Raw genomic sequence first — 22,145 nt, forward strand, 5'->3', positions numbered from 1 at the left:
CTGTGCACCCTCTACACTGTACTTTGACAGTCCAAAAACCTTCCATAACTGTTTGCCCACCGCTGCACTACATGTGCTATACTACCATCTCAATGAGTTCTACAAAACTCTCTCAAATTCTCTCCTTTAATCAATTTGTGGACAGAATAGAATATGGGGCTGTGTCAATCATCACACTGCCACACTCCCTTCATATTGCATATATATATAAACCAACATAGAGTACAAAGACAAAAATACCCATACAATATATTTTTCTAACACTCCCCCTCAAGCTGGAGCATATATATCATGTAAGTCTAGCTTGGTACAAATAAACTCTAACTGCTTCCGACACAAGGGTTTTGTAAACATATCAGCTAACTGATCTCCAGACTTCACGAACGGTGTAGATATATCGCCATTGAGTATCTTATCTCGAACAAAGTGACAGTCAACCTCAATATGCTTGGTTCTTTCATGAAAGACAGAGTTAGATGCAATATGTATTGCAACTTGATTATCACAAAATAATGGGATAGGAGTAGGAGCGGCAAATCCGATCTCTTGGAGAAAGAGTTGTAACCATGTCAATTCACTAGTAGTGTTAGACATTGCCCTGTATTCTGCCTCGGCACTGGACCGTGCCACCACCGTCTGTTTCTTGCTTTTCCAAGTTACTAGATTACCACCCAAGAAAGTACAATATTCTGTAGTAAATCGCCTATCTGAGGGAGAACCAGCCCAATCTGCATCAGTAAACCCTTCTACCCGAAGGTGTCCATTCGGTCTATACAATATCCCAAGGCCAGGAGCTCTTTTCAAATCTCGAATAATACGAGTAACAACTTCCCAATGTGAAACCCTAGGAGCCTCCAAAAACTGACTGACAACACCAACTGCATATGAGATGTCTGGTCTAGTAATGGTCAGGTAATTCAACTTTCCAACTGAGCGACGATACCTACCAGGATCTTCAAACAATTCCCCTTCATCTTTTACTAATTTCTGATTAGGATCTATTGGAGTGTCAACAGGACGAGCACCCAAAAGACCCGTCTCCTCTAACAAATCAAGTACATATTTTCTTTGAGATAAATTGATGCCTGTTTGGGATCTAGCAACTTCAATCCCCAAAAAATATCTTAGTTTTCCCAAATCTTTTGTCTGAAACTTCTGTTGTAAAAACAATTTCAATCGAGCAATGCCTCCTGAATCATTACTTGTAATCACGATGTCATCCACATATACCACAAGGAGAATATGACCAGCACTTGTATGCAAGTGAAATACTGAATGATCTGTCTGACATTGCTGAAAACCAAACTCCATAACTGCCGCTGAGAACTTCCCAAACCATGCCCGTGGAGATTGCTTGAGACCGTACAAAGCCTTTTTCAATTTACAGACACAACCCTGATACTCCCCCTGAGCAACAAACCCATGTGGTTGCTCCATATAAACTTCCTCGTGCAGATCCCCATGTAAAAAGGCATTTTTGACATCCAATTGAAATAAGGGCCAAGCCAAATTAGAAGCCAAAGAAATGAGAATACGGACGGAGGAGATTTTGGCAACTGGAGAAAATGTCTCATCATAATCAATATCATATGTCTGTGTATAACCCTTAGCAACCAAACGAGCTTTCAACTGTTCAACTGAACCATCAGGATTAAACTTAACCGTGTAAACCCATTTGCAACCAACAGGCTTCTTAGCAGGTGATAATCGAACAAGCTCCCACGTACCATTTTGATGCAAGGCCTTCATTTCCAATTCCATAGCTTGCCACCAACCAGAGTCAGATAAAGCATCATGCACTGTCTTTGGGGTGGAAACAGTAGAAAGATGGGAAATAAAGCAAGAATAGGAAGGAGACAAAGAACTAGTAGATACAAATTGACTGATAGGATGTACAGTAGTGCAAGAACATGTATCTTTCCTTAGGGCAATGGGCAAGGAATTAGATGCAGGTGGCAGCGGATCCGAAGACGGGATGGATGATGGTGGAGGTGCAGGAGCTGATGGACGTGGCCTACGTGTATAAACCTGGAGAGGAGCAGAAGAGCATGGAGGCAACATGACAGACTCAGAGAGATATGGAACAGGCAGCGGAACAGACGTGACATTGAGCTCAAGGGTAGACGCTTCGAAAGATGCATCAACGGGAAAATAGGCAAGAGACTCAACAAATGTGACATCAGCGCTAGTAAAGTAGCGACGAAGAACAGAACTATAACAACGATATCCCTTCTGAGTTGTGGAATAACCAAGGAAGACACATTTAGTAGAGCGAGGATCAAGTTTATCATAGCCAGGACCCAAGTTATGAACATAGCAAACACACCCAAAAATCTTTAGTGGTAAGGCAAACTGAGGTGAAAAAGAGTACAAGAGTGAATGAGGAGAAACACCATCTAAGACCGAGGAGGGCATCCTATTAATGAGATAACAAGCAGTGAGGACTGCCTCACTCCAAAAATGTTTGGGGACATGCATATGAAACAAGAGACAACGTGCAACATCTAATAAATGACGATTCTTACGTTCAGCCACACCATTTTGTTGTGGAGTGTGAGCACATGAGGTTTGATGGATAATGCCTTTATCAGACAAATAAGTGGCAAAAGAACTAGATGTGTATTCTTTGGCATTATCAGAACGCAAGATACGAATTTTTTGAGAAAATTGAGTCTTAATCATATTACGGAACATTTGGAAAACAGAAAATAACTCGGAACGATTTTTCATTAAAAATAACCAATTCATATGGGAAAAATCATCCACGAATGTTACAAAATAATGAAATTTATTGGACTCGATCTTCATAGGACCCCATACATCAGAATGAACTAACTCAAAAAGACGAGAAACTCGACTAACAACTCTTGACGGAAAAGAAACACGATGGTGTTTGCCAAGCTGACACGCTTCGCACGACACAGACAACTCATGACGGAGACTTGGGACTTGATGCTTCAACGCAGGAAGGGAAGGATGACCAAGGCGACAATGCCACTGAAGAGCTGAACTTGACGACTGCAAAGCACGAGAGGGAAATGAAGATGAGAGATCCAGATAATATAGGCCACCAACTTCATGCCCACTACCAATCATCCTCCGCGTCTTGAGATCCTGAAAAATGCACAAAGAAGGATAAAAACTAACAGAACAGTTAAGAGCTTTGGTAATTTTACTAATGGATAATAAATTAAACTAAAAACCGGGAAAATGTAAAACGAACAACAACTCAATATCTAGACTCAGATGTGTATGGCCAGAGCCGGCTACAGTAGAAAGGGAACCATTAGCTAGAGTGACACTGTGGGGTGCAGTAACAGGATGATAATCAGAGAGAGAAGTAGACGAACCAGTCATATGTTCATTGGCACCGGAATCAATAATCCACGGGTCGTGAGTGGAGGATAAGAGACAGTGAGATGCAGTACCTGACTGAGCAAGAGTAGCAGTGGAAGTGGAAGTGGCCCGCTTATGAGCCAAAAACTGAGCATACTCATCTTTCGGAATGGAGATGAGATCATAATCCGGAGTAGAACTTGAACTAGCAGGTGGTCCAGAAATAGCTGGAGAATCCTCGAAAGAAATAGCCTGATTGGCAAAACCGGGTGGTTTGCCATGTAAATCCCAACAAGAATTCACCGAATGATTAGGACGGCCACAGTGAGTACATTTGCGATGCTCACGACTACCAAGTCGACCACCGCCTCGAGAGTCATGGCCACCATGAACACCACGACCACCTCGATACCCACCAAAATGCCATGGGTAGCAACAAAAGCAACACGCTCACCAGTACGCTCAGAACTCATTTGAGAGCCATGGTTAGTGAGAGTAGCACGCTGAATCCGAGAAAAGACTTCTGGAAGTGAGGGAAGTTCAGAACCACCCAAAATCTGCGCACGAACCGACTCAAACTCGGGTTTCAAACCAAGAAGGAACCGAACCACATCCACATCTTGACGTTGCTTTTCCATTTTCTTCAGTTCCGAAGAGAGTGGTTGGTACAAGTTTCTCTCCTCAAAAATGGCCACAACATGGTTGTAATACTCATCCACAGTTTGAGTACCTTGTTCAAGCCCAAAATATTGTTTACACACTTCATAAATCCGAGTGATATTCCCAGTTCCAGAGTACATGTGACTGAGATGATCCCAAATGTCCTTGGCAGTGGGTAAGTAGATGCATGAGGATCCAAGGTGAGGCTCAATACTGTTCAACATAAGAGAGATAATTTGATTATCTTCTTGCTCCCAAAGGCTAGGAGTATAGTCCTTGGGTATACCCGAGGTTAAGTGAGTAAACAAGCCCTTGCCTTTGAGAAAAACTTCAACAGACCTTGCCCAATAACTATAATTTTTCCCATTGAGCTTCACATAAGTCATAGGAGTATTAACTAAGGTAGTCTCAGGTTTAGCAGCCATAATATCAATCAACAAAGGAGCAAAGACTCCACCACAGTAACACAACAAATAAGTAGGAGAACAACCACTCAAAACTAATTGAAAGACCCCAATGCAACACAGCAACAATGCTGGAAAATGGCAAAAACCAGCTCAACCAATGCCAATCAGTAAAATAGGGAGAAAGAGAGAGGAACCAGTGTAAATACGGCAAAAAAAAATTCGCCGGAGCTTCGCCGGAGACGATCCACACTCACCGGAAGCAGCAGACCACTCCGAAAATACCAAAACTGAACCCACAGAATGAATTGATGACAAAAAGTACCTTTTTTTTTGTTTTTCAACTCCAAGAATTTTTTTTTTTTTCGATGACCACCATGTACGCCGGCCACCTTGTGCATCACTGACCAGCACAGACCACGCCGAGACCCACATTCATACTTCCTGGCAGAACGAACACCCCAACACAGACGACAAAAAGCTTGACGGCGGCGATGACGACGACATCACACCTGTAACGACCCAGGAAAAAGCGCTAGCCACATCTGCGCTATTATTCCAAAAGGACTAGTCAATTTAGAGTTTACCTATAATTCATTATAAAGCCCAGTTTCACCTAGTAACTAGGCAATGTGGGACTTAGCACCCATGACCATCTCTATAAATCATTCACTCTATGTGGGCTTCTTCTCATCTTCCCAATATGGGATCGGGGTGTTACAAACTCCCTCTCTTAAACTCCTGACATCCTCGTCAGGTCCACGTCATGCAGTGCTCTAGTACCACATGACCTGGCGTTACTAGGTGGCTCTGATACCACTTGTAACGACCCAGGGAAAAGCGCTAGCCACATCTGCGCTATTACTCTAAAAGGACTAGTCAATTTAGAGTTTCCTTATAATTCATTATAAAGCCCAGTTTCATCTAGTAACTAGGCAATGTGGAACTTAGCACCCATGACTATCTCTATAAATCATCCACTCTATTTGGGCTTCTACTCATCTTCCCAATATGGGATCGGGGTGTTACAACACCCTTAAGGACGATGATATCGACGTCATCTACCCCCGTTCATGGGCATGAAGCCCAACTAGAATCCTGTATTCCTGGATTCAATTGTGTTTTTTTTTTTTTTTTTTTTTTTTGAGAAAAGTGAAGAAAAAAAAATGGCAAATATGGAGCAGCTACGAGAGAATTGTTACTGCTCTGATACCATGTGGACAGAATGGAATATGGGGCTGTGTCAATCATCACACTGCCACACTCCCCTCATACTGCATATATATATAAACCAACATAGTGTACAAAGACAAAAATACCCATACAATATATTTTTCTAACACAATTCCTCCACCATGTTAACAAACATATCATGCTCAACTTGCCTAGAATCACTGCTTGATATACTCTTCTACTCCTCTCGGCTAAACAAACTCCAATATTCCCAAATTCCGACAGAACATCAAATGCCTTTGCTTCGACCTAAAAATAGCCTAAATATCCCATCACTGATAAATCAAACACTACAAACTTTGAGCATAATTTTCCATTTCCAATGGACAATCACTCACAAAGACATGAAACAATGTTCTACTTTTGCTTCTTGGTCTTATTCACCTTCGTAGTGATTCAAAAGGTTCTCGAAGGCTTACACAATGTCTATCCGAATTCTCTTCATTTTCTCTTACTCTCAGTCACAAAATAGCCTTGTGATACTTTGAGTGTGCATCAAATGTTTTCTTCTTCATGTTATTGATTATTCAAAAGGTGAACTGCAAAACAGCCAGATGTATACGAAATTCTGATTGGTGTTGATTTGAATGTGAGAATGCTTAGATGTTGAAATGTTGTATTCTTTGGGAATATTGGAAATAACCCCTTTTATATATTTGTGGTGCTTTCCCCATTTTGGAGATTTCAGAAGGTGTTCTCTGTATTTTGTGTTCTAATATTTTGTCCATTTTGGCTTGTTTTGCTTTAAAACATAGAATGTTCATGGGCTCTACCATATCTCTTTAATGTCCTGGGCTCTATTGTATCTCTTTACATTTTGATGGTTAGGAGATATGATTATGTTGCTTTCAGGTCTAGTCAAAGCTAATAACAATTTTTTTTTTTTTTTTTTTTTTTTTTTGTTTTTTTTTCTGTCGTTTAAACCTACTTTCCATTCCCTATTTCTAAAAACATGGGGAGATGGCCTTTTGGAAATAAGTAGCAGTATCCTCAAATTAGGTCTTGGGTGGTGTGGTTTTGTTTCCAGGATATAGATGAGATGTAATTTCTTATGCTGTTATAGACTTTGGTCTGTGCAACCAGAAGCAGGGAAGTGTATTGTGTAAATCAAACTTATTATTGATCAGTGTCTGTTAGATAGTGATAAGAAGTTAAGGAATGAATTGAATAAGGTCATGTGACTTACAATTGAATAATGAATGAATTGAATAGGATAGGATATAAATTCATCTAGTGTATGCCGAATGTGGGACTCAGAGCACTTCGTTTTTCCTTAGTGATGCTTTTCTGCTTTCTATAATTGCAGTACATCTAAACCATTTGCTACTCTGGCCAGAAACCAGATAGATAGGATGGTAATAGATGTCCTAGATATTTTAGCGGATTTCCTTCTTATCTTTGCATCCTTGATTCAATAGCCACGTGTCATCAAGAGCTTCCTATGAGCAGGTTCTTATATTTCGAAAAGACTTTCTCTGCTTGTCTTTTATTTCTGGACTTGTCAGCCTTGAGTATGACCACTTTTTCTTTTTCTTTTTTTATTTTTTTATTTTTTTATCACTGTTATTATTTTGGTGATGTCATACTCATGTCATGATCACTCATATGGGTATAGATTCGTTTTGTTTTTTTTTTTCTTCTTCCTTGATACCAGTGTTAAATTCATTTTTGCTTTGATTTTTAGAGCTTGTGTTAAAAACTGTGAAGAAACTGGATGTGTTGGGCAAAGATGCTTTCCACAGTGCAAGTTCTCTATGGAAGGTGTCTCCATTGATGTTCCGTGGTACATGCGAGAACCCCTTTACTTGCAGTGGAAACAATGGGATTGCCAAAGTGATTGCCGTTACTATTGTATGCTTGACAGAGAGAAAGAAAGAGAAGCATTTGGTCATGGCCCAGTCAAATATCATGGTAAATGGCCATTCAAGCGTGTATATGGGATTCAGGTTTGCTTTCTGATTTTGTAACTAAATATTTTCATTGAGTTGGTTTAGACACTATTATAGTTATAGCTTAATGTTACTCAATGTATCAGGAGCCTGTTTCTGTTACCTTCTCTGCGCTCAACCTTGCAATACATTTTCACGGCTGGCTATCCTTTTTCATCCTTCTGTACTATAAGTTGCCTCTGAATAAAGATAAAAAGGCATACTATGAATATGCCAGTTTGTGGCATATCTATGGGTTTTTGTCGATGAACTCCTGGTTCTGGAGTGCTGTATTCCACAGTCGGTAAGCTTTGTGTTTTCAGTTTCTTCTTTTTTCTTTCTGTATACAATACACACACAGAGACACACATAAATACACCCCTATATGAGTATTTTAGATTGCGCTTTCAGTTGTTAGAAAGGTTTACTGGCCCTACAAACATGATGAATTCCTGGAAGCTACGTGGACAATCTGTCTTGATATTTCTACTCTTTACTGAGGCTCTCAACCAGTCAATATAGGAATAAAACTCGGTTGTGGATTCGGTTTTGCTGACCACGCGTAATCTGTTATAAAATTTAGGTACCAAGTATAAAGACATAGGTCACTGTTAGTCCTAACATAAATCCAATGTGCCTACCCCATCAAGGCTGCTAGAATAGGACTGTAGAGTTTGCTTATTAGATTGCTATATAGCTGTACGAGCGGGTAAATGCAAGAAAGATGGGTGTAGTATTTTAGATTGTGAATGTAATAACAGTTACTGATAATACAATCAAGTTATATTTTTATTATCACTAACCATTACTAGAATAAAACCAGTCAATTGAGACTTGCAAATTTCGCTTTTTTAAGGAGATTCAAGTCCTCTGTACCGTATAGTTGAGCCTGAAGTCCGTTGAAGAAACATCTTTCTTTGACCTAATATCCTCGAATATATTATTGAACAATAAATAAATGACTTGGTATATTTATATATTGTATTGAAAGATTGTGCAAATGGATCTATTTATAGGCTTGTAGGATCTCTTTAGATTAATGAGAATTATAGTCCATTTATTCAAATAAATACCATGTCCATTATTGTCATGTTGGGAGTTTTTGAAATTAAAGAATGGGAGGTAGAGCGTAAGCCACTAACTAATCAAAACCCTCATATCTTTTTATTCAGTAACCTGCTTTAACCTATATTATTATATTAAAAACTAAAAGTTAATTATTTATTTTTTTTGATAAATATTAAAATACACCAAAATTCCCTCACCTCATTCTAATATTAATATTAAAAGAGAAGGCGTATGGAATTCTGGTGTATTTTAATATTAACAGCTTGGACTTGGAGAAGGCATATGAACATGTCAATTGAGAGTTTCTTCTTTATTTGCTCGAGCGTTGTGGTTTTGGTGAAAGATGGCAAGGTTGGATACAACATTGCATATCCACAATTCGATTCTCTATTCTTATCAAAGGATCACCTTAGGGGTTCTTTAGTAGCTCTCAAGGAGTGCGCCAAGGGTACCCTCTTTCTCCTTTATTATTTGTGGTCGTGATGGAGGCTTTTAGTAGGTGATGATGGTGACGGTGGAGAGAGGACTCATGTCTAGATTTTTTGTGGGTTTGAGAAATCAAGAGGCTATAGTAGTACCACATCTGTTATTTGCAGATGATACGTTAATTTTCTGTGAGCCTAATGTAGAACAACTTCGCAACTTGAGATGTTTGTTGCTTTGTTTTGAAGCAGTATCGGGATTGAAGATAAATTTGGCAAAATCTAATATTGTCCCAGTAGGAGAGGTAGATGATGTGGAAGGGCTGTCTAGAATTCTTGGTTGTGGGGTGGCGCCGTTACCAATTACATACTTGGGTCTTCCTTTGGGTGCACAATATAAGGCTTCCAACATATGGTGTAACATTATTGAGAAAACGGAGAATAAATTGGCAGGGTGGAAGATGTTGTATTTATCTAAGGGAGGCAGGTTAACGTTGATTAAAAGCACTCTGTCCAACTTACTCGCATATGCTCTTTCCCTCTTCCCTATTCCAGTGGGAGTGGCAAATAGAATAGAAAAAAGCAGAGAGATTTCTTGTGGAGAGGAATTGGTGATGAATTTAAGTTTCATTTGGTGAATTGGTCGAGGGTTTGTACTCCAATGAAGTTAGAGGGATTAGGGGTGCGCAACTTTCTTCAGCTCAATCGAGCTTTGTTGGGCAAGTGGTTATGGAGGTATGCAACAGAATAGGATGCGTTGTGGAGGAAATTAGTAGCAACTAAATATGAGCATCAAAGGGGTGAATGGTGTTCTAAGGAGATAGGGGGAACTTATGGAGTGGGAGTGTGAAAAAGTATTCGAAGGAGGTGGGAGGATTTTGCGCGTCTTGTGTGGCATGATATAGCTGATGGTTCGAAAGTGTTATTTTGGCATGATGTGGTGTGGGGAACTTCCTTTGAAGATAGTATTTCCAGAATTGTACAATATTGCATGTCATAAGGATGCGTGGGTGGAGAAGAATATGGAGACCCCAAATGGTATACTTCATTGGAATGTTTTGTTTATTCGCTCTGTGCATGATTGGGAACTTGAAGTGATCTCGCGAATTTTTACGTGTTGTATTCCCAAAAAATTAGGATTGGAGGTGAGGATAAAATGTGTTGGATTCCTTCAAAAAGGAATGTATTTGAAGTAAAATCGTACTATCAGGCTTTATCTATGCCGGCACAGGTGTTTGGCCTATGGAAAAGTATTTGGAAGGTGAAGGCTCCCCCGATGGTGGCGTTCTTTGTGTGGACAACGGCTCTAGGCAAAATCCTGACTTTGGATAATTTACGGAAGCGGAATATTGTGGTGTTGGAGTGGTGCTATATATGTAAACAAGGTGGTGAGTCCATTGACCATCTATTCCTGCATTGTGAGGTTGCAACCGAGCTGTGGACCATGTTTCTCCATCCCTTTTGGGGTTGTTTGGGTTATGCCGTGAAAGGTGAGTGATTGTTTGGGAATTTGGAGGGAACAAAGGGGTAACCGGCTTGCTTTGCACATATGGAGGATGATTCCATTGTGTGTGATGTGGTGTTTATGGCGAGAACGAAATGCTTGAAGTTTTGAAGATCGTGAGTGTGGCTTGCGCGAGTTGAAGAAGTTGGCACTACATACTCTATTCCAATGGAGAGGGATGTGGTCTCATTTGCCTGTGTATACGTGTTTTGATTTCTTAGAGTTATGTGCTTCATTTTCTACGTCGTAGGGGTTCCGCTTGTATACTTCCTGTGTACTCAAGTTGCGCCCCTCTGCGCATTTTCTTAATATACATTACTTATCAAAAAAAGAAAAAAAGGAATTTGTAAGGAAAAGAAGGGTCATTAGGTCTCATGAGGACGTTTTCTGCATTGAATCTTCACTTAGTGAAATGAAATCTCTCTGCTTCAAAATCAGTATTGGTCTTAGATTAAGGGAAATATGGTATCGCGATTCATACATAACAATCAAAGTATTGATGTAAGTTTTAGGGATAATTGAAAAATCAATCCTTGTAATTGCCCATGGTTGCAATTAGCTCCATGTGATATAAAAAGTGGCTAAGTGTTCCCTGTGGTAAGCCAAAAACACAAATAAGTCCTTACACCCAACTTCTGTCCAAATTTGTTGCGTCAAATGCCACGTTAGTGGTAGGGTTGGGAATCCAAAACTTGTTGGTGTTCAATCGTGCTCTCTTAGGGAAATGGCTTTGGCGGTATGTGCACGAGAAACAGGCTAGGTGGAGAGTGGTGGTGGACTCTTAAATTTGGTAGCTCGTGGGGTGGGTGGTGTTCTATTGAGCCTTTTAGAGCGTTGGCAGTGGAGTTATGGAAGAACATTAGGGGCAATTTTCTTGTCACACCAGATTTGAGGTGGGAGATGGCTCTAAGATTAAATCTAGCATAATCAATGGTGTGAGAATGTGGCCCTTAAGGAAGCTTTCCAGATCTTTATGGCATTCTCTATGTAAAGGATGCCTTAGTTGCGGCTCACTTGGAGCTTTATGGTGGTTTCAATCAATGGAATGCGAGTTTTGCTAGAGCGGCTCTTGATTGGGAGGTGTATGTCTTTACCTCTTTCTTCAGGGTGTTGTATTCAGTTAGAGTGAGACAAGTAAGTGAAGATAGTTGTGGTGGGTCCCCTCCAAAAGAGGGTTGTTTAAGGTTAGATCCTTCAATTGTTCTTTGGTTTATAGTGAAGGTTGCCGGTTTCCTTGAAAAAGTGTTTGGGATGTCTAAGGTTCCTTTGAGGACGGCCATTAGGAGTGGTTCAGCCATCCCCCATTTGGCCAAAGGGGGGGTCACCACCCTCTGATTCTTTTTTTTTATTATTATTATTTATATTTTTTTATTGTATGTGACATGCTACAATATGATTGATGTTGACATGACATTTGACGGTTTTCATAAAAAAATTGGACAGAAGTTGGGTGCAGGGACTTGTTTGTATTTTTAGCTTACCACATAGAGCTCACTGCCACTTTATACCACAAGGAGCTAATTGCAATTATGGGCAATCACAAAGACTGATTTTGCATTTACTAGTTTAATGTATTTCAGTCTGTATTAATCCTAGTTTTCATTAGTGTATTTTGAAAATAAGCTCAGTTCTCATATGGAGCATTCCCATTCCCGTGCTCATATAAATGAAATCCATCAAGGGTGCTCCGTAATCTGAACATCCTCCTCATAGGAGTTATATAGTTCATTAAGAGTTTATAGGCTTTATACAGTGCAGAAGGAGTCGACGTCAGATTCTGAGCACTTGAAGGGATGGGAGGGAGAGGTGAACCATGCTAGGCAGACCTACTCTGCAGTAAGTCTCGAGCTCCTCAATGTTAGGGAGACGTTGTGCCGTCTGAAACAGGAGTGTGATGTGGGGCTGATGAAACTAGACAAGGTGATCAAACAGGTGGAGGGAAATGGGCTTGGGCAGGGGGGATAAGAAAGTTAGAGGTCACCAGCGAGTTTTTGCCTGGAGAAGGAAGGAAAAGTATGGGCTGGGGAGTAAAGACACAAAGCCCAACAGCTGGATAAAGGTGAATAAAAAAGTAGTTTTTAAGCCCAAAGGGATGCTGGGCTTAGGAGCGGGTTATCTCAATAGCCCAGGGAGAGCTGGACCGAAAGAAGCTTCTCTTTCAGTTGTTGAGAAAAACTCGACAGAACCGAGACCTTGCATGGAACAATCGGAGACCTCGTCGTCGCTGGCTGAGAAGGCTCTATCTACCGGGGGGGGGGGGGGGGGGGGTTGGATCAGCGAAAAAAAATATACCCACAGAGGTCTTCGGCAATTCTGCGTGGGGGTGCGATGGGACTATGGCCGGAGAGAAGCCACGCAACAAGGTTTGTACTATCCTGGCGAGGGAGTTTCAGTCTGCCGGTAAGGGTAAGGAGGTGTTGACTTATAGGAGGAGGAGGTTTGGGTCGCAAAAAGGGGATGAGGTCGCGATGGGCTCGGTAGAAGTCTCGGTTGTGGCTTGTCGGCAGTGGAAAGGGATTTTGGGGTCGACGCCGGAATCAACCCAGAGGGTGCCGGAGACGCAATTTTTGCCAGAAAATCCTCAGAGGTCGCCGATTTGTCATGTGGGGCCTGGAGCTGCTGGGGCAGGTACGGATGAGGGATCAGTCCAGTTTCCGGCGGAGATACTCTCTCGTCCGAATATAGGAATGGTAGGGGGGGCTGTTTGCGGGAGTTTTGTCGGGGGGAGACAAGCAGTTTGAGTCGGCAGGTTCTTGTTGGAGAGAAAGGAGTGGAATATATGCCGGCAATGGTGCCAATTGGGCCTGGTTCTGGTTTGGAAGAGGATAGTACCTCAGAGACAGCTGGGTTGGAGGACTTGGCGCCAGGGATGATTTCTTCCAGCTGGGTAGTTAATAATTGTCTCAATTTTTGCCCTAAAATTGGCATAACTGATGGAGGGAAGAAAGGGGATTTGGAGTTTTTATTCAACTCTATTGAAGCTTCTAGAATGCAGGGTGATTCTGTTTTGGGAGGCATCTCTGCCTATGTTCCAGCCCCAACAGGAATTAAGGAGCTCAAGGAGTGTGAGAGGGGCACATTGGTGGATCAATGAAGCTTAACATCGTAGCATGGAATGTGAGAGGATTGAATGCCCTCAAGAAAAGGTTGCGTATTAGGGGTCTTTTGAAAGAATGGAGTGTAGATATTGTGTGTTTAATTGAGACTAAGATGGAGGTTATTTCCTGAGAGGTGGTTCATAGTCTTTGGGGAGGTCAACATGTGGGGTGGAAGTTTAAAGGGTCTAATGGTTTGTCAGGGGGGATTTTATTGATGTGGGATAAGAGGGTGGTGGAGTGTAAGGAGAATTGTGTGGGGCTTTTCTCCTTGGCTTGCTCTTTTCAAAATGTGGAGGACAATTGGAAGTGGGCTTTTGGGGGAGTGTATGGTCCGAATGAGGATGGGGAAAGAAGGGCCCTTTGGGAAGAACTGGCGGGTTTGATGAATGTGTGGGAGGTTCCTTGGTGTCTTGGAGGGGATTTTAATATTGTTCGGTTTCCTAGTGAGCGTTCCAGTGTTTCTTACTATTCCACTAGCATGATGGAGTTTTCCGACTTCATCTCAGAGAACAACTTGGTGGACATGCCCATGATGGGGGGTCAATTTACGTGGTCTAATAATCAAGAAAATGAGAGTTGGTCTAGGATTGACCGATTCTTGATATCCTCGGATTGGGAAGATCATTTCCCTGCAGTGTCACAAAGAAGACTTCAGCGCTTGATTTCCGATCGCTTCCCTTTACTATTGGATTGCGGGGCTCCTTGCGGAGGTAATAAATGCTTGAGATTTGAAAATATGTGGCTTAAAGCTGAAGGTTTTGTTGACAAGGTTAGGTCTTGGTGGGGGTCTTATTCGGTGGAGGGTTTACCTAGTTTTGTGCTAGCTAAGAAGTTGAAATCCCTTAAATTGGATTTGAAAAAGTGGAATGAGGAGGTGTTTGGGGACATTGGGAGGAAGAAAAAAGAGTTGTTGGGAGGTATTCAGGAGTTGGATGAGTTGGCAGAGGTAAGGGGCTTAGCCCAAGAGGAGAAGGCCCAAAAGGCGGATATGGTGAAAGATTTGGAGAACACCTTATTGTGTGAAGAAATTCATTGGCGCCAAAAATCGAGAGCTTTGTGGCTCAAGGAGGGGGACCGCAATACTCGTTTCTTTCATAAAATGGCTAACTCTCATCGCAGGTATAATCGTGCGGAAGTGCTTCGTATTAACGGCGTTTTATCCGATGATCCGGCTGAGGTAAAAGATCACATTGTGAGGTATTATCAAAACTTATATTCGGAACAAAGCACGTGGCGACCTAGAATGGACAACCAGCCTTTTTTGTCCATTAATGAGGAGGATAAAAGGTGGTTAGAAAGAGATTTTGAGGAAAAGGAAGTTTGGGAGGTGGTTAAAGGTATGGATGGGGATAAGGTTCCGGGTCCGGATGGCTTCTCCATGGCTTTTTTTCAAGCTTGTTGGGGTGTTATTAAGAATGATGTTATGGCTGTTTTTGCCGAGTTCCATTGTAGACGTCAGCTGGAGAAAAGCTTGAATGCAACTTTTATTTCCTTGATCCCAAAAAAGGCGGAAGCGGTGGAGATGAAGGACTTTCGGCCCATTAGCTTGGTGGGAGGGGTGTACAAAATTGTATCTAAGGTTCTTGCCAACAGGATGAGAACTGTGTTGGGTAAGATCATATCCTACTCTCAGAATGCTTTTATTGGGGGTCGTCAAATCCTAGATTCGGTTCTTATTGCAAATGAATGTGTGGATAGTTGTATGAAGTCAGAGGTGCCAGGTGTTCTTTGCAAATTAGATTTGGAGAAGGCCTACAACCATGTTAATTGGGACTTTGTGTTGTATTTGCTGCATAAATGTGGTTTTGGCGAGAGGTGGAGGGCTTGGATAGAGTGGTGTATTACGTCGGTAAGATTTTCCATTCTTGTGAATGGTTCTCCGGAAGGCTTCTTTAATAGCTCGAGGGGAATTCGGCAAGGGGACCCGCTTTCTCCGTTACTTTTTGTGCTTGTTACGGAGGCATTGAGTAAGATGGTGAATGCGACGGTTGACTTAGGCTTTTTGACCGGCTTCTCGGTGGGAAATAGGGTTTTATCGGAGTTGGTGGTCTCTCACTCTTTATTTGCTGATGACACCTTGATTTTTTGTGAAGCTTCGATCGAGCAAATCCGGTATGTGCGGCTCATTCTTTTGTGTTTTGAAGTTGTTTCGGGTTTGAGAGTGAATCTTGGAAAGTCTAAAATTGTGGCTATTGGGGAGGTGGAGAACATTGAGGGTTTAGCAGATATCCTTGGGTGTATTGTTGCCGATTTGCCTATGAAGTATTTGGGTCTCCCTCTTGGGGCGGCGCATAAGGATACAGCTATGTGGAATGATGTGATCGAAAAAATGGAGCGTCAGATGGTAGGTTGGAAGAGAATGTATCTCTCTAAAGGAGGTCGTTTAACCCTCATTAAGAGTACGCTCTCTAATCTACCGACTTACTTTTTGTCTCTGTTTCCGATCCCTATGAGTGTAGCCAAAAGACTTGAGAAAGTTCAAAGAGATTTCTTATGGGGAGGGATGGGAGACGAGCCTAAGATGCATCTTGTCAATTGGAATCAAGTCTGTTGTCCCCTTCGGTACGGCGGGCTTGGCATTCGAAAGTTGCATCAGTTTAATCAAGCTCTCTTAGGTAAATGGCTTTGGAGATATGCGAATGAGAGTGAGGCTTTGTAGTATAAGGTTATCAAATCTAAGTATGGAGATCAGGATGGTGGGTGGTGCACAAAGAAGGTCTCGGGTTCCCATGGTGTGGGCTTATGGAAACACATTCGTCAAGGTTGGGATTTTTTTGCCAAAGGCATCCGTTTTGAGGTGGGGGTGGGTTCAAAAGTTCGTTTTTGGCATGATATTTGGTGTGGGGATTGCGCTTTGAAGCATGCTTTCCCGTCCTTGTTCAACATTGCCAGACAGAAAGAAGCTTGGGTGAAGGATAACTTCATGTGGAGGAGTGGAGTGGTCGAGTGGAATGTCATTTTTGTGCGGCCCGTATAGGACTGGGAGATGGATTTGATTTCTGCTTTCTTGGACCGGTTGTACTCTTGCAAGATATCCACAGGTTCTGAGGATCGTATTCGATGGTCATCGTCTAAGAAAGGCAAGTTCGAGGTTAAGTCACTTTTCAAGGCCTTGTCTAATTTAGATCGTGAGGTGTTTCCTTGGAAGAGCATTTGGCGTACTAAGGTGCTATGCGAGTGGCTTTTTTCGGGTGGACCGCTGCCTTAGGCAAGATTTTGACTCACGACACCCTACGGAAGAGGAACTTTGTGATAGTGGAGTGGTGTTGTATATGCAAGAAGAATGGAGAGTCAGTCGATCATCTTCTTCTCTATTGCGAGACAGCGAGCATTCTTTGGCATACTATTTTTGATCGTTTTGGGTTGCATTGGGTCATGCCTTGCCAGGTGAGGGGCTTGTTCGATTGCTGGTGGTCGGGAGGTCGGTCCCGAAGTGCGGTAGTGTGGAAGATGATCCCTCTGTGTCTTATGTGGTGTATTTGGAATGAAAGGAATGCTAGATGCTTTGAGAACTCCACTAGGACCATAGAGGAATTGACCAATTTCTTCTTCTTTACTTTGTATTCCTGGACAGCCGCTTGGCTTGCTCCTATAGGGATCAGTTTCTCTGATTTCCTTTTTCATTTTTCTCTCTCTTAGGCGCTCTCTTTTATACTTCCCGTGTATGTGGGTTGCGCCCCTCTGCGCTTTTTATATCATTATTACTTATAAAAAAAAAATACAAGAGTCTCTAAAAGAATCATAATCAAAGATTAGTGTAATCTATGAATTCAACAAAAGAAGGAAGAGATACCCTTCCCATGATGACTGATCACTCGTATAAAGAATGCAAGAAGGCAGATTGGAGTTCAATAATGGATTTTTCAAGGCTCGAATGTTCCTTTCTCCCCAAATTGTCCACATAAGGCAAAGTTGAACAGCCTCCCAAAAGTATAGAAAGCTAATCATGTTCTAGGTGCTAGATATTTATGAAACTGTTAAAACCTTAATTTTCTGGCTGATCATTCATAAGACAACAGGAACGGATAAGAAACTTTGCTAATTCCCTCGTTCATCCACCAAAAACAAAAAAGCAGCCACTCCTATCTACAACTAAATAAATGCATTAATGTAGGATTTTGGATTCCTGCTTTATTTATTTATTTATTTTTATTTTTAAATTTTCTTCTTCCTCTTTATTACTCAGTGTCATGAAGGTGTTCTATTTAATTGCAGAGATGTGGATTTGACAGAGAAACTGGACTACTCATCTGTAGTGGCATTACTTGGGTACTCCCTCATTCTGGCCATCCTAAGAATTTTCAATGTGAGGAATGAGGCTGCCAGAGTTATGGTTGCTGCTCCACTGCTCGCTTTTGTGACCACCCACATAATGTACCTGAACTTCTATAAGCTAGACTATGGTATTGCATCTGACTTTTACATGTCTATTATTTGGGCATAAAAGCTAATATTTTTGTGAAATTTATGTGTATATGTTTTTATCTTCCTAAAGAGATATTTGTCTATCTTGAACTATCTACCACATAATTGTTTCTAGCTTCCATGGTATTTTCCCCCAACAACTGATTGAACGAAGTTGCTCTAGCTGTTTAATGGTGGGATTCATTTTTCTTTTCCTAGTCTTAACCTTTTGTTGTAAATTAATTTGACAGGATGGAACATGAAGGTTTGTGTTGTAATGGCTGTGGCCCAGCTTCTGCTTTGGGTGATTTGGGGTGGTGTTTCACGCCATCCTTCTCGCCAGAAGTTGTGGGTGGTGGTTGTAGGTGGCGGCCTTGCAATGCTCCTAGAAATTTATGACTTCCCTCCATATAAAGGGTTTCTGGATGCTCATGCTCTTTGGCATGCCACTACTATCCCATTAACCTACATCTGGTGGAGTTTCATAAGAGATGATGCTGAGTTTCTAACTGCTAACCTGCTTAAGAAGGCAAAATAGCTTCTTTCAAATTGACATGTTATTCATTATGAGCTTCTAAGGCTTTGACCACACAGAAGTCTCTGTTAATGTAGTCAGTTCCTTTTTCTTCTATTTAAGAACAGGAGAATGCTTAGCTTAAAATCTTACTCGGCTGAACTTTCTTTTGATTTTTTGGTAGATTGGACCGTGTAATGGAACATAAAGTTGAGGAGCCTAGTGATTGATTTTTTTTTTAGATACTGTTGCAACTCCTGGATATTGTATGTTGTAATCTCAATAGATATCATCGTCTTTTAACCCAAAGGGTTGGCATAAGTGGTAAAGGCTTTAAACTTTGGGGGCATACCTATTAGGTATAAGGTTTCGAATCTCTTGAGTGTAAACAATTCTTTGAGGTTACACTCCTGGCGAAAGTTAAATTTAATTGATTCGTATGGTGATGGTACTTTACACAATCGGGGTTTGTCTTTTAGGAGTGGGTATATAAAGTGACTCTTACCTTCACAAATATCGTTGTCATGATCCTCTAGGATGGGGAACTATATGTGTCGTGCTTAGTTGGGTGCTTAAAGAGTCCTAAACACCTCATCTCTTTTAATCAGATTTTCTTTAGGTGTTTTGAGTAAAGTGGGATCTTTGCATCACCTGAATTGAAAAAAAAAAAAAAAAAAAAAAAACTTTACACGATTTGGAATTGTTTTGATCTTCTGATTTCAAAGGTAAGGATTCTGATTACCAGGCAATTGTATTAGCCAGAAGTTTCTCTTTCATCTCCATCATGTGTTATTGTGTTGCGTACAATCTTTATCTACCAGAAAGGTCGCTGAGGACCCAACAAGATCATATCATAAACAAGAAAAAAGATAACAACAATAATGAATGGCAAGATTTGACCAGATAAAGTAGGAGAAGAAGATGAATGGAGGCTTTCACCATGGAATCCCATACGATATTATTTCAAGAACAAGGGTTTCGTTTGGTAAAGGATTGTGCAGGGATTAGTTTGTTTGAATTGTAATAAAAAGTAATTGATATGATGTAATGTAGAGAGAAGTTTTGAATTTTTTGCAAAGAAAAATGAAAAAAAGTTATGTTTATTGGTAGATTTTTTGTTTGAATAATAATAAGAAGTGATTGATATGATACAAGTAGAGAGAAGTTTTCAAATTTTTTGTAAAAAAAATGAAAAAAGTTATGTAGAGCAGTCACAATGTCACATTGGATTGCTATTTCTAACTTTTAACCAAAATGGCTAGTAAAAACACTAAAAAACGCATATAACATATGTATAATATTTAAACTCATTAGCTAAACTAGATAAAGTGGGTTTTGATTAGTCATTTTGCAAAAAAATATGCATAAACTAATGTGAATGCTCGTAGTCGGTTTTTTGTTTGAATAGTAATAAAAAAAGTTAATGATGAAATATGAAAAGTAAAAAGTTAATGAGGTAGTGATGAAGAGGATAACAGTGGCATAGTTGTTGTGTTTGGTGCACAACTATTAAGCATTTGGATAACTCCATGATGTGTTAGGGAATCTACCATCCATCCTTAAAGATTTTCTTCAAATTTTAAATAAAAACTAAAAAAATAAAAACACTACGTACATATCATTCTTTGTTTTGAAAAATAATTTATTTATTTATTTTTGGAGTCTCACAGAGTGAGAAATCATGAAGAGATAAGAGAAAGTTTAGTTTTTTAATAGGTTAAAACGAGAGAAAAATCAATAAAATAAGATATAAAGGATGAAAGTGGCTGAAGAATCATTGTAGCGTATCTTTTAAAACGAAGGATCGATATGGAAAAATTTGAACAAGATGGCTCCTCAAAGCATTGGATGCATGTGGATCTTCTAACTCTTCAAACTTAATCTCTAAAATGTCAAAAAGAAATCTCCAAAGAATTATTAACGTTGAAATTCTCACCCCAAAGAATAAACAAGTGGTATTCTTTTTTATCCGTTCTTCGCTATGTTTGTTGACCCGTGGGGTGCAAGAAAAGTTGGCTTCCTTTTGCTGAAAAAATCACTAGAAATCTTCTATACACAAATAAATAAACAGTGAAAAAATAATTAATTTATATATAAGATATATTCAATAATTTTTTCACTGGAAGTAAGCAGGAGTGCCATAGTTTATACCTCTATCAGTTATATAAAAAAAACAAAAAATAACATTAATTCTCTTTCATAAACCCACAAAAGTATATATATCCATTGTAAAACAAAACTTGTGGATTCTCTTAGGGGTGTTCAAACGGGGCAGTTATAATCGCCCCGCCAATCGTTAACCACTTATAACCACTAACTCTTAATCGCTAACCGTTAATCGCTATGGTAGGCAGTTATAAAAAAACCCTAACCACTGTCTAGGATGGTTGTGGTTAGCGGTTTTAGGGGTAGAGAAAAGTGGTTAATAACCGCTAACAATTTACCCTTATATATAATAATATAAATGTATATTATATATATTTTATATTAATAATAATTATAATATGACATCCAAAACGACGCGGTTGTAGTGTTTAACACCAAAATAATGCCGTTTTGGCCGTGTATGACTGTATGTATGCGAAATATAATGTGGTATGTGATGCTTTGGACAAACATTATTCAAAAACATTACATGCCCCAAAAAACAATATGTTCTTTTCATCTTTTTTGGAAGACTTTGACCCAAAATGTTTAAAATAAGCCCAAACAATAGGCCCAATGATTGCTCGATAACACTTAAAAAGCCTAAAAGCCCATATAAAACCACCGATAATTGTTTTGAATAACCGCTAACTGCCGATTATAAAATATGGTTAATAACTTTTTTGATACTTAAGTTTTAATGTTTTTATTTTTTTTCGCCTAAGTTTTAAAACATGACAAATCTAGTACCTCACAGATAAGAAAAGACGGAATCACTACCTTCGTTAGTTTCCGTTCGTCCCAATTAATGGAAGTCCACGTCATCTACATGTATATCGCGACACATGTCCTAAAAATAAAAAAAAATTAAACCTAAAAAAATAAAAAATGAAATAGAGAGCGAAATCTCTTTAATCTCGACAGAAAACCCTAATTTTTGAACCTGTGTATAATGGGATGAAACATGCTTGCAGGCAGAGAAAGAACCACCCCCAACATCTCTCTCTCCTCTAGGTCTCTAATACAAACACTAATCTCTCTCTCCTCTGTTTGGTTGTTAAGAAAATCGAGGAAAATAAAATAAATCTAACACATTGTATAATCTCATCCTCTCCTTTTTTAGTTTCATTTAGTTTAACAACCAAACAGAGAGCGAAATCTCTTTAATCTCTACAGAAAACCCTAATTTTTGAACTTGTGTTCAATGGAATGAAAAATGTTTGTAGGCAGGAAAAGAATGACAAGCAAACAAGTCTCAGGTGTTGGCATCGAAGCACACAAACATTAGGTTCATGGAGCAACGTTGGTGCTCGAACAAAAGATCGCGTCATAGAGCTTTTAGATCTCGGCCCTGAAGTCCAAAATTGAGACCCTCGATGCCAAATGCTACACCTATTCGCAACATTGGAGGTAATAATTTAGGTAAAAT

At 40.1% G+C, this 22,145-nt stretch overlaps 1 protein-coding gene and 1 pseudogene across 3 annotated transcripts in view; one reads left to right on the forward strand and one right to left on the reverse strand.

Annotated features, from left to right (window-relative positions):
• Positions 1-18,811, forward strand: part of LOC132176631 (Per1-like family protein) — a 36,645-nt gene extending 17,834 nt beyond the window's left edge. For 2 of the 3 annotated variants that reach the window (XM_088514650.1, XM_059588891.2), the window contains 4 exons: positions 7,318-7,579; positions 7,669-7,865; positions 17,869-18,056; positions 18,309-18,811. In XM_088514650.1, the coding sequence (XP_088370776.1) occupies positions 7,318-7,579; positions 7,669-7,865; positions 17,869-18,056; positions 18,309-18,595 (934 nt within the window). In that variant the 3' untranslated portion in view covers positions 18,596-18,811. Of the gene's footprint in view, positions 1-7,317; positions 7,584-7,668; positions 7,866-17,868; positions 18,057-18,308 lie in introns of all 3 variants that reach the window. The other variant, XM_088514651.1, reaches the window with a different exon arrangement.
• On the reverse strand, positions 3,086-4,325 carry LOC148586869 (uncharacterized; annotated as a pseudogene).
• Positions 18,812-22,145: the final 3,334 nt, after the last annotated feature.

This window comes from Corylus avellana, chromosome 3 (genome assembly GCF_965113065.1).
Source record: "Corylus avellana chromosome 3, dhCorAvel1.hap1.2, whole genome shotgun sequence".
Taxonomy (NCBI): domain Eukaryota; kingdom Viridiplantae; phylum Streptophyta; class Magnoliopsida; order Fagales; family Betulaceae; genus Corylus; species Corylus avellana.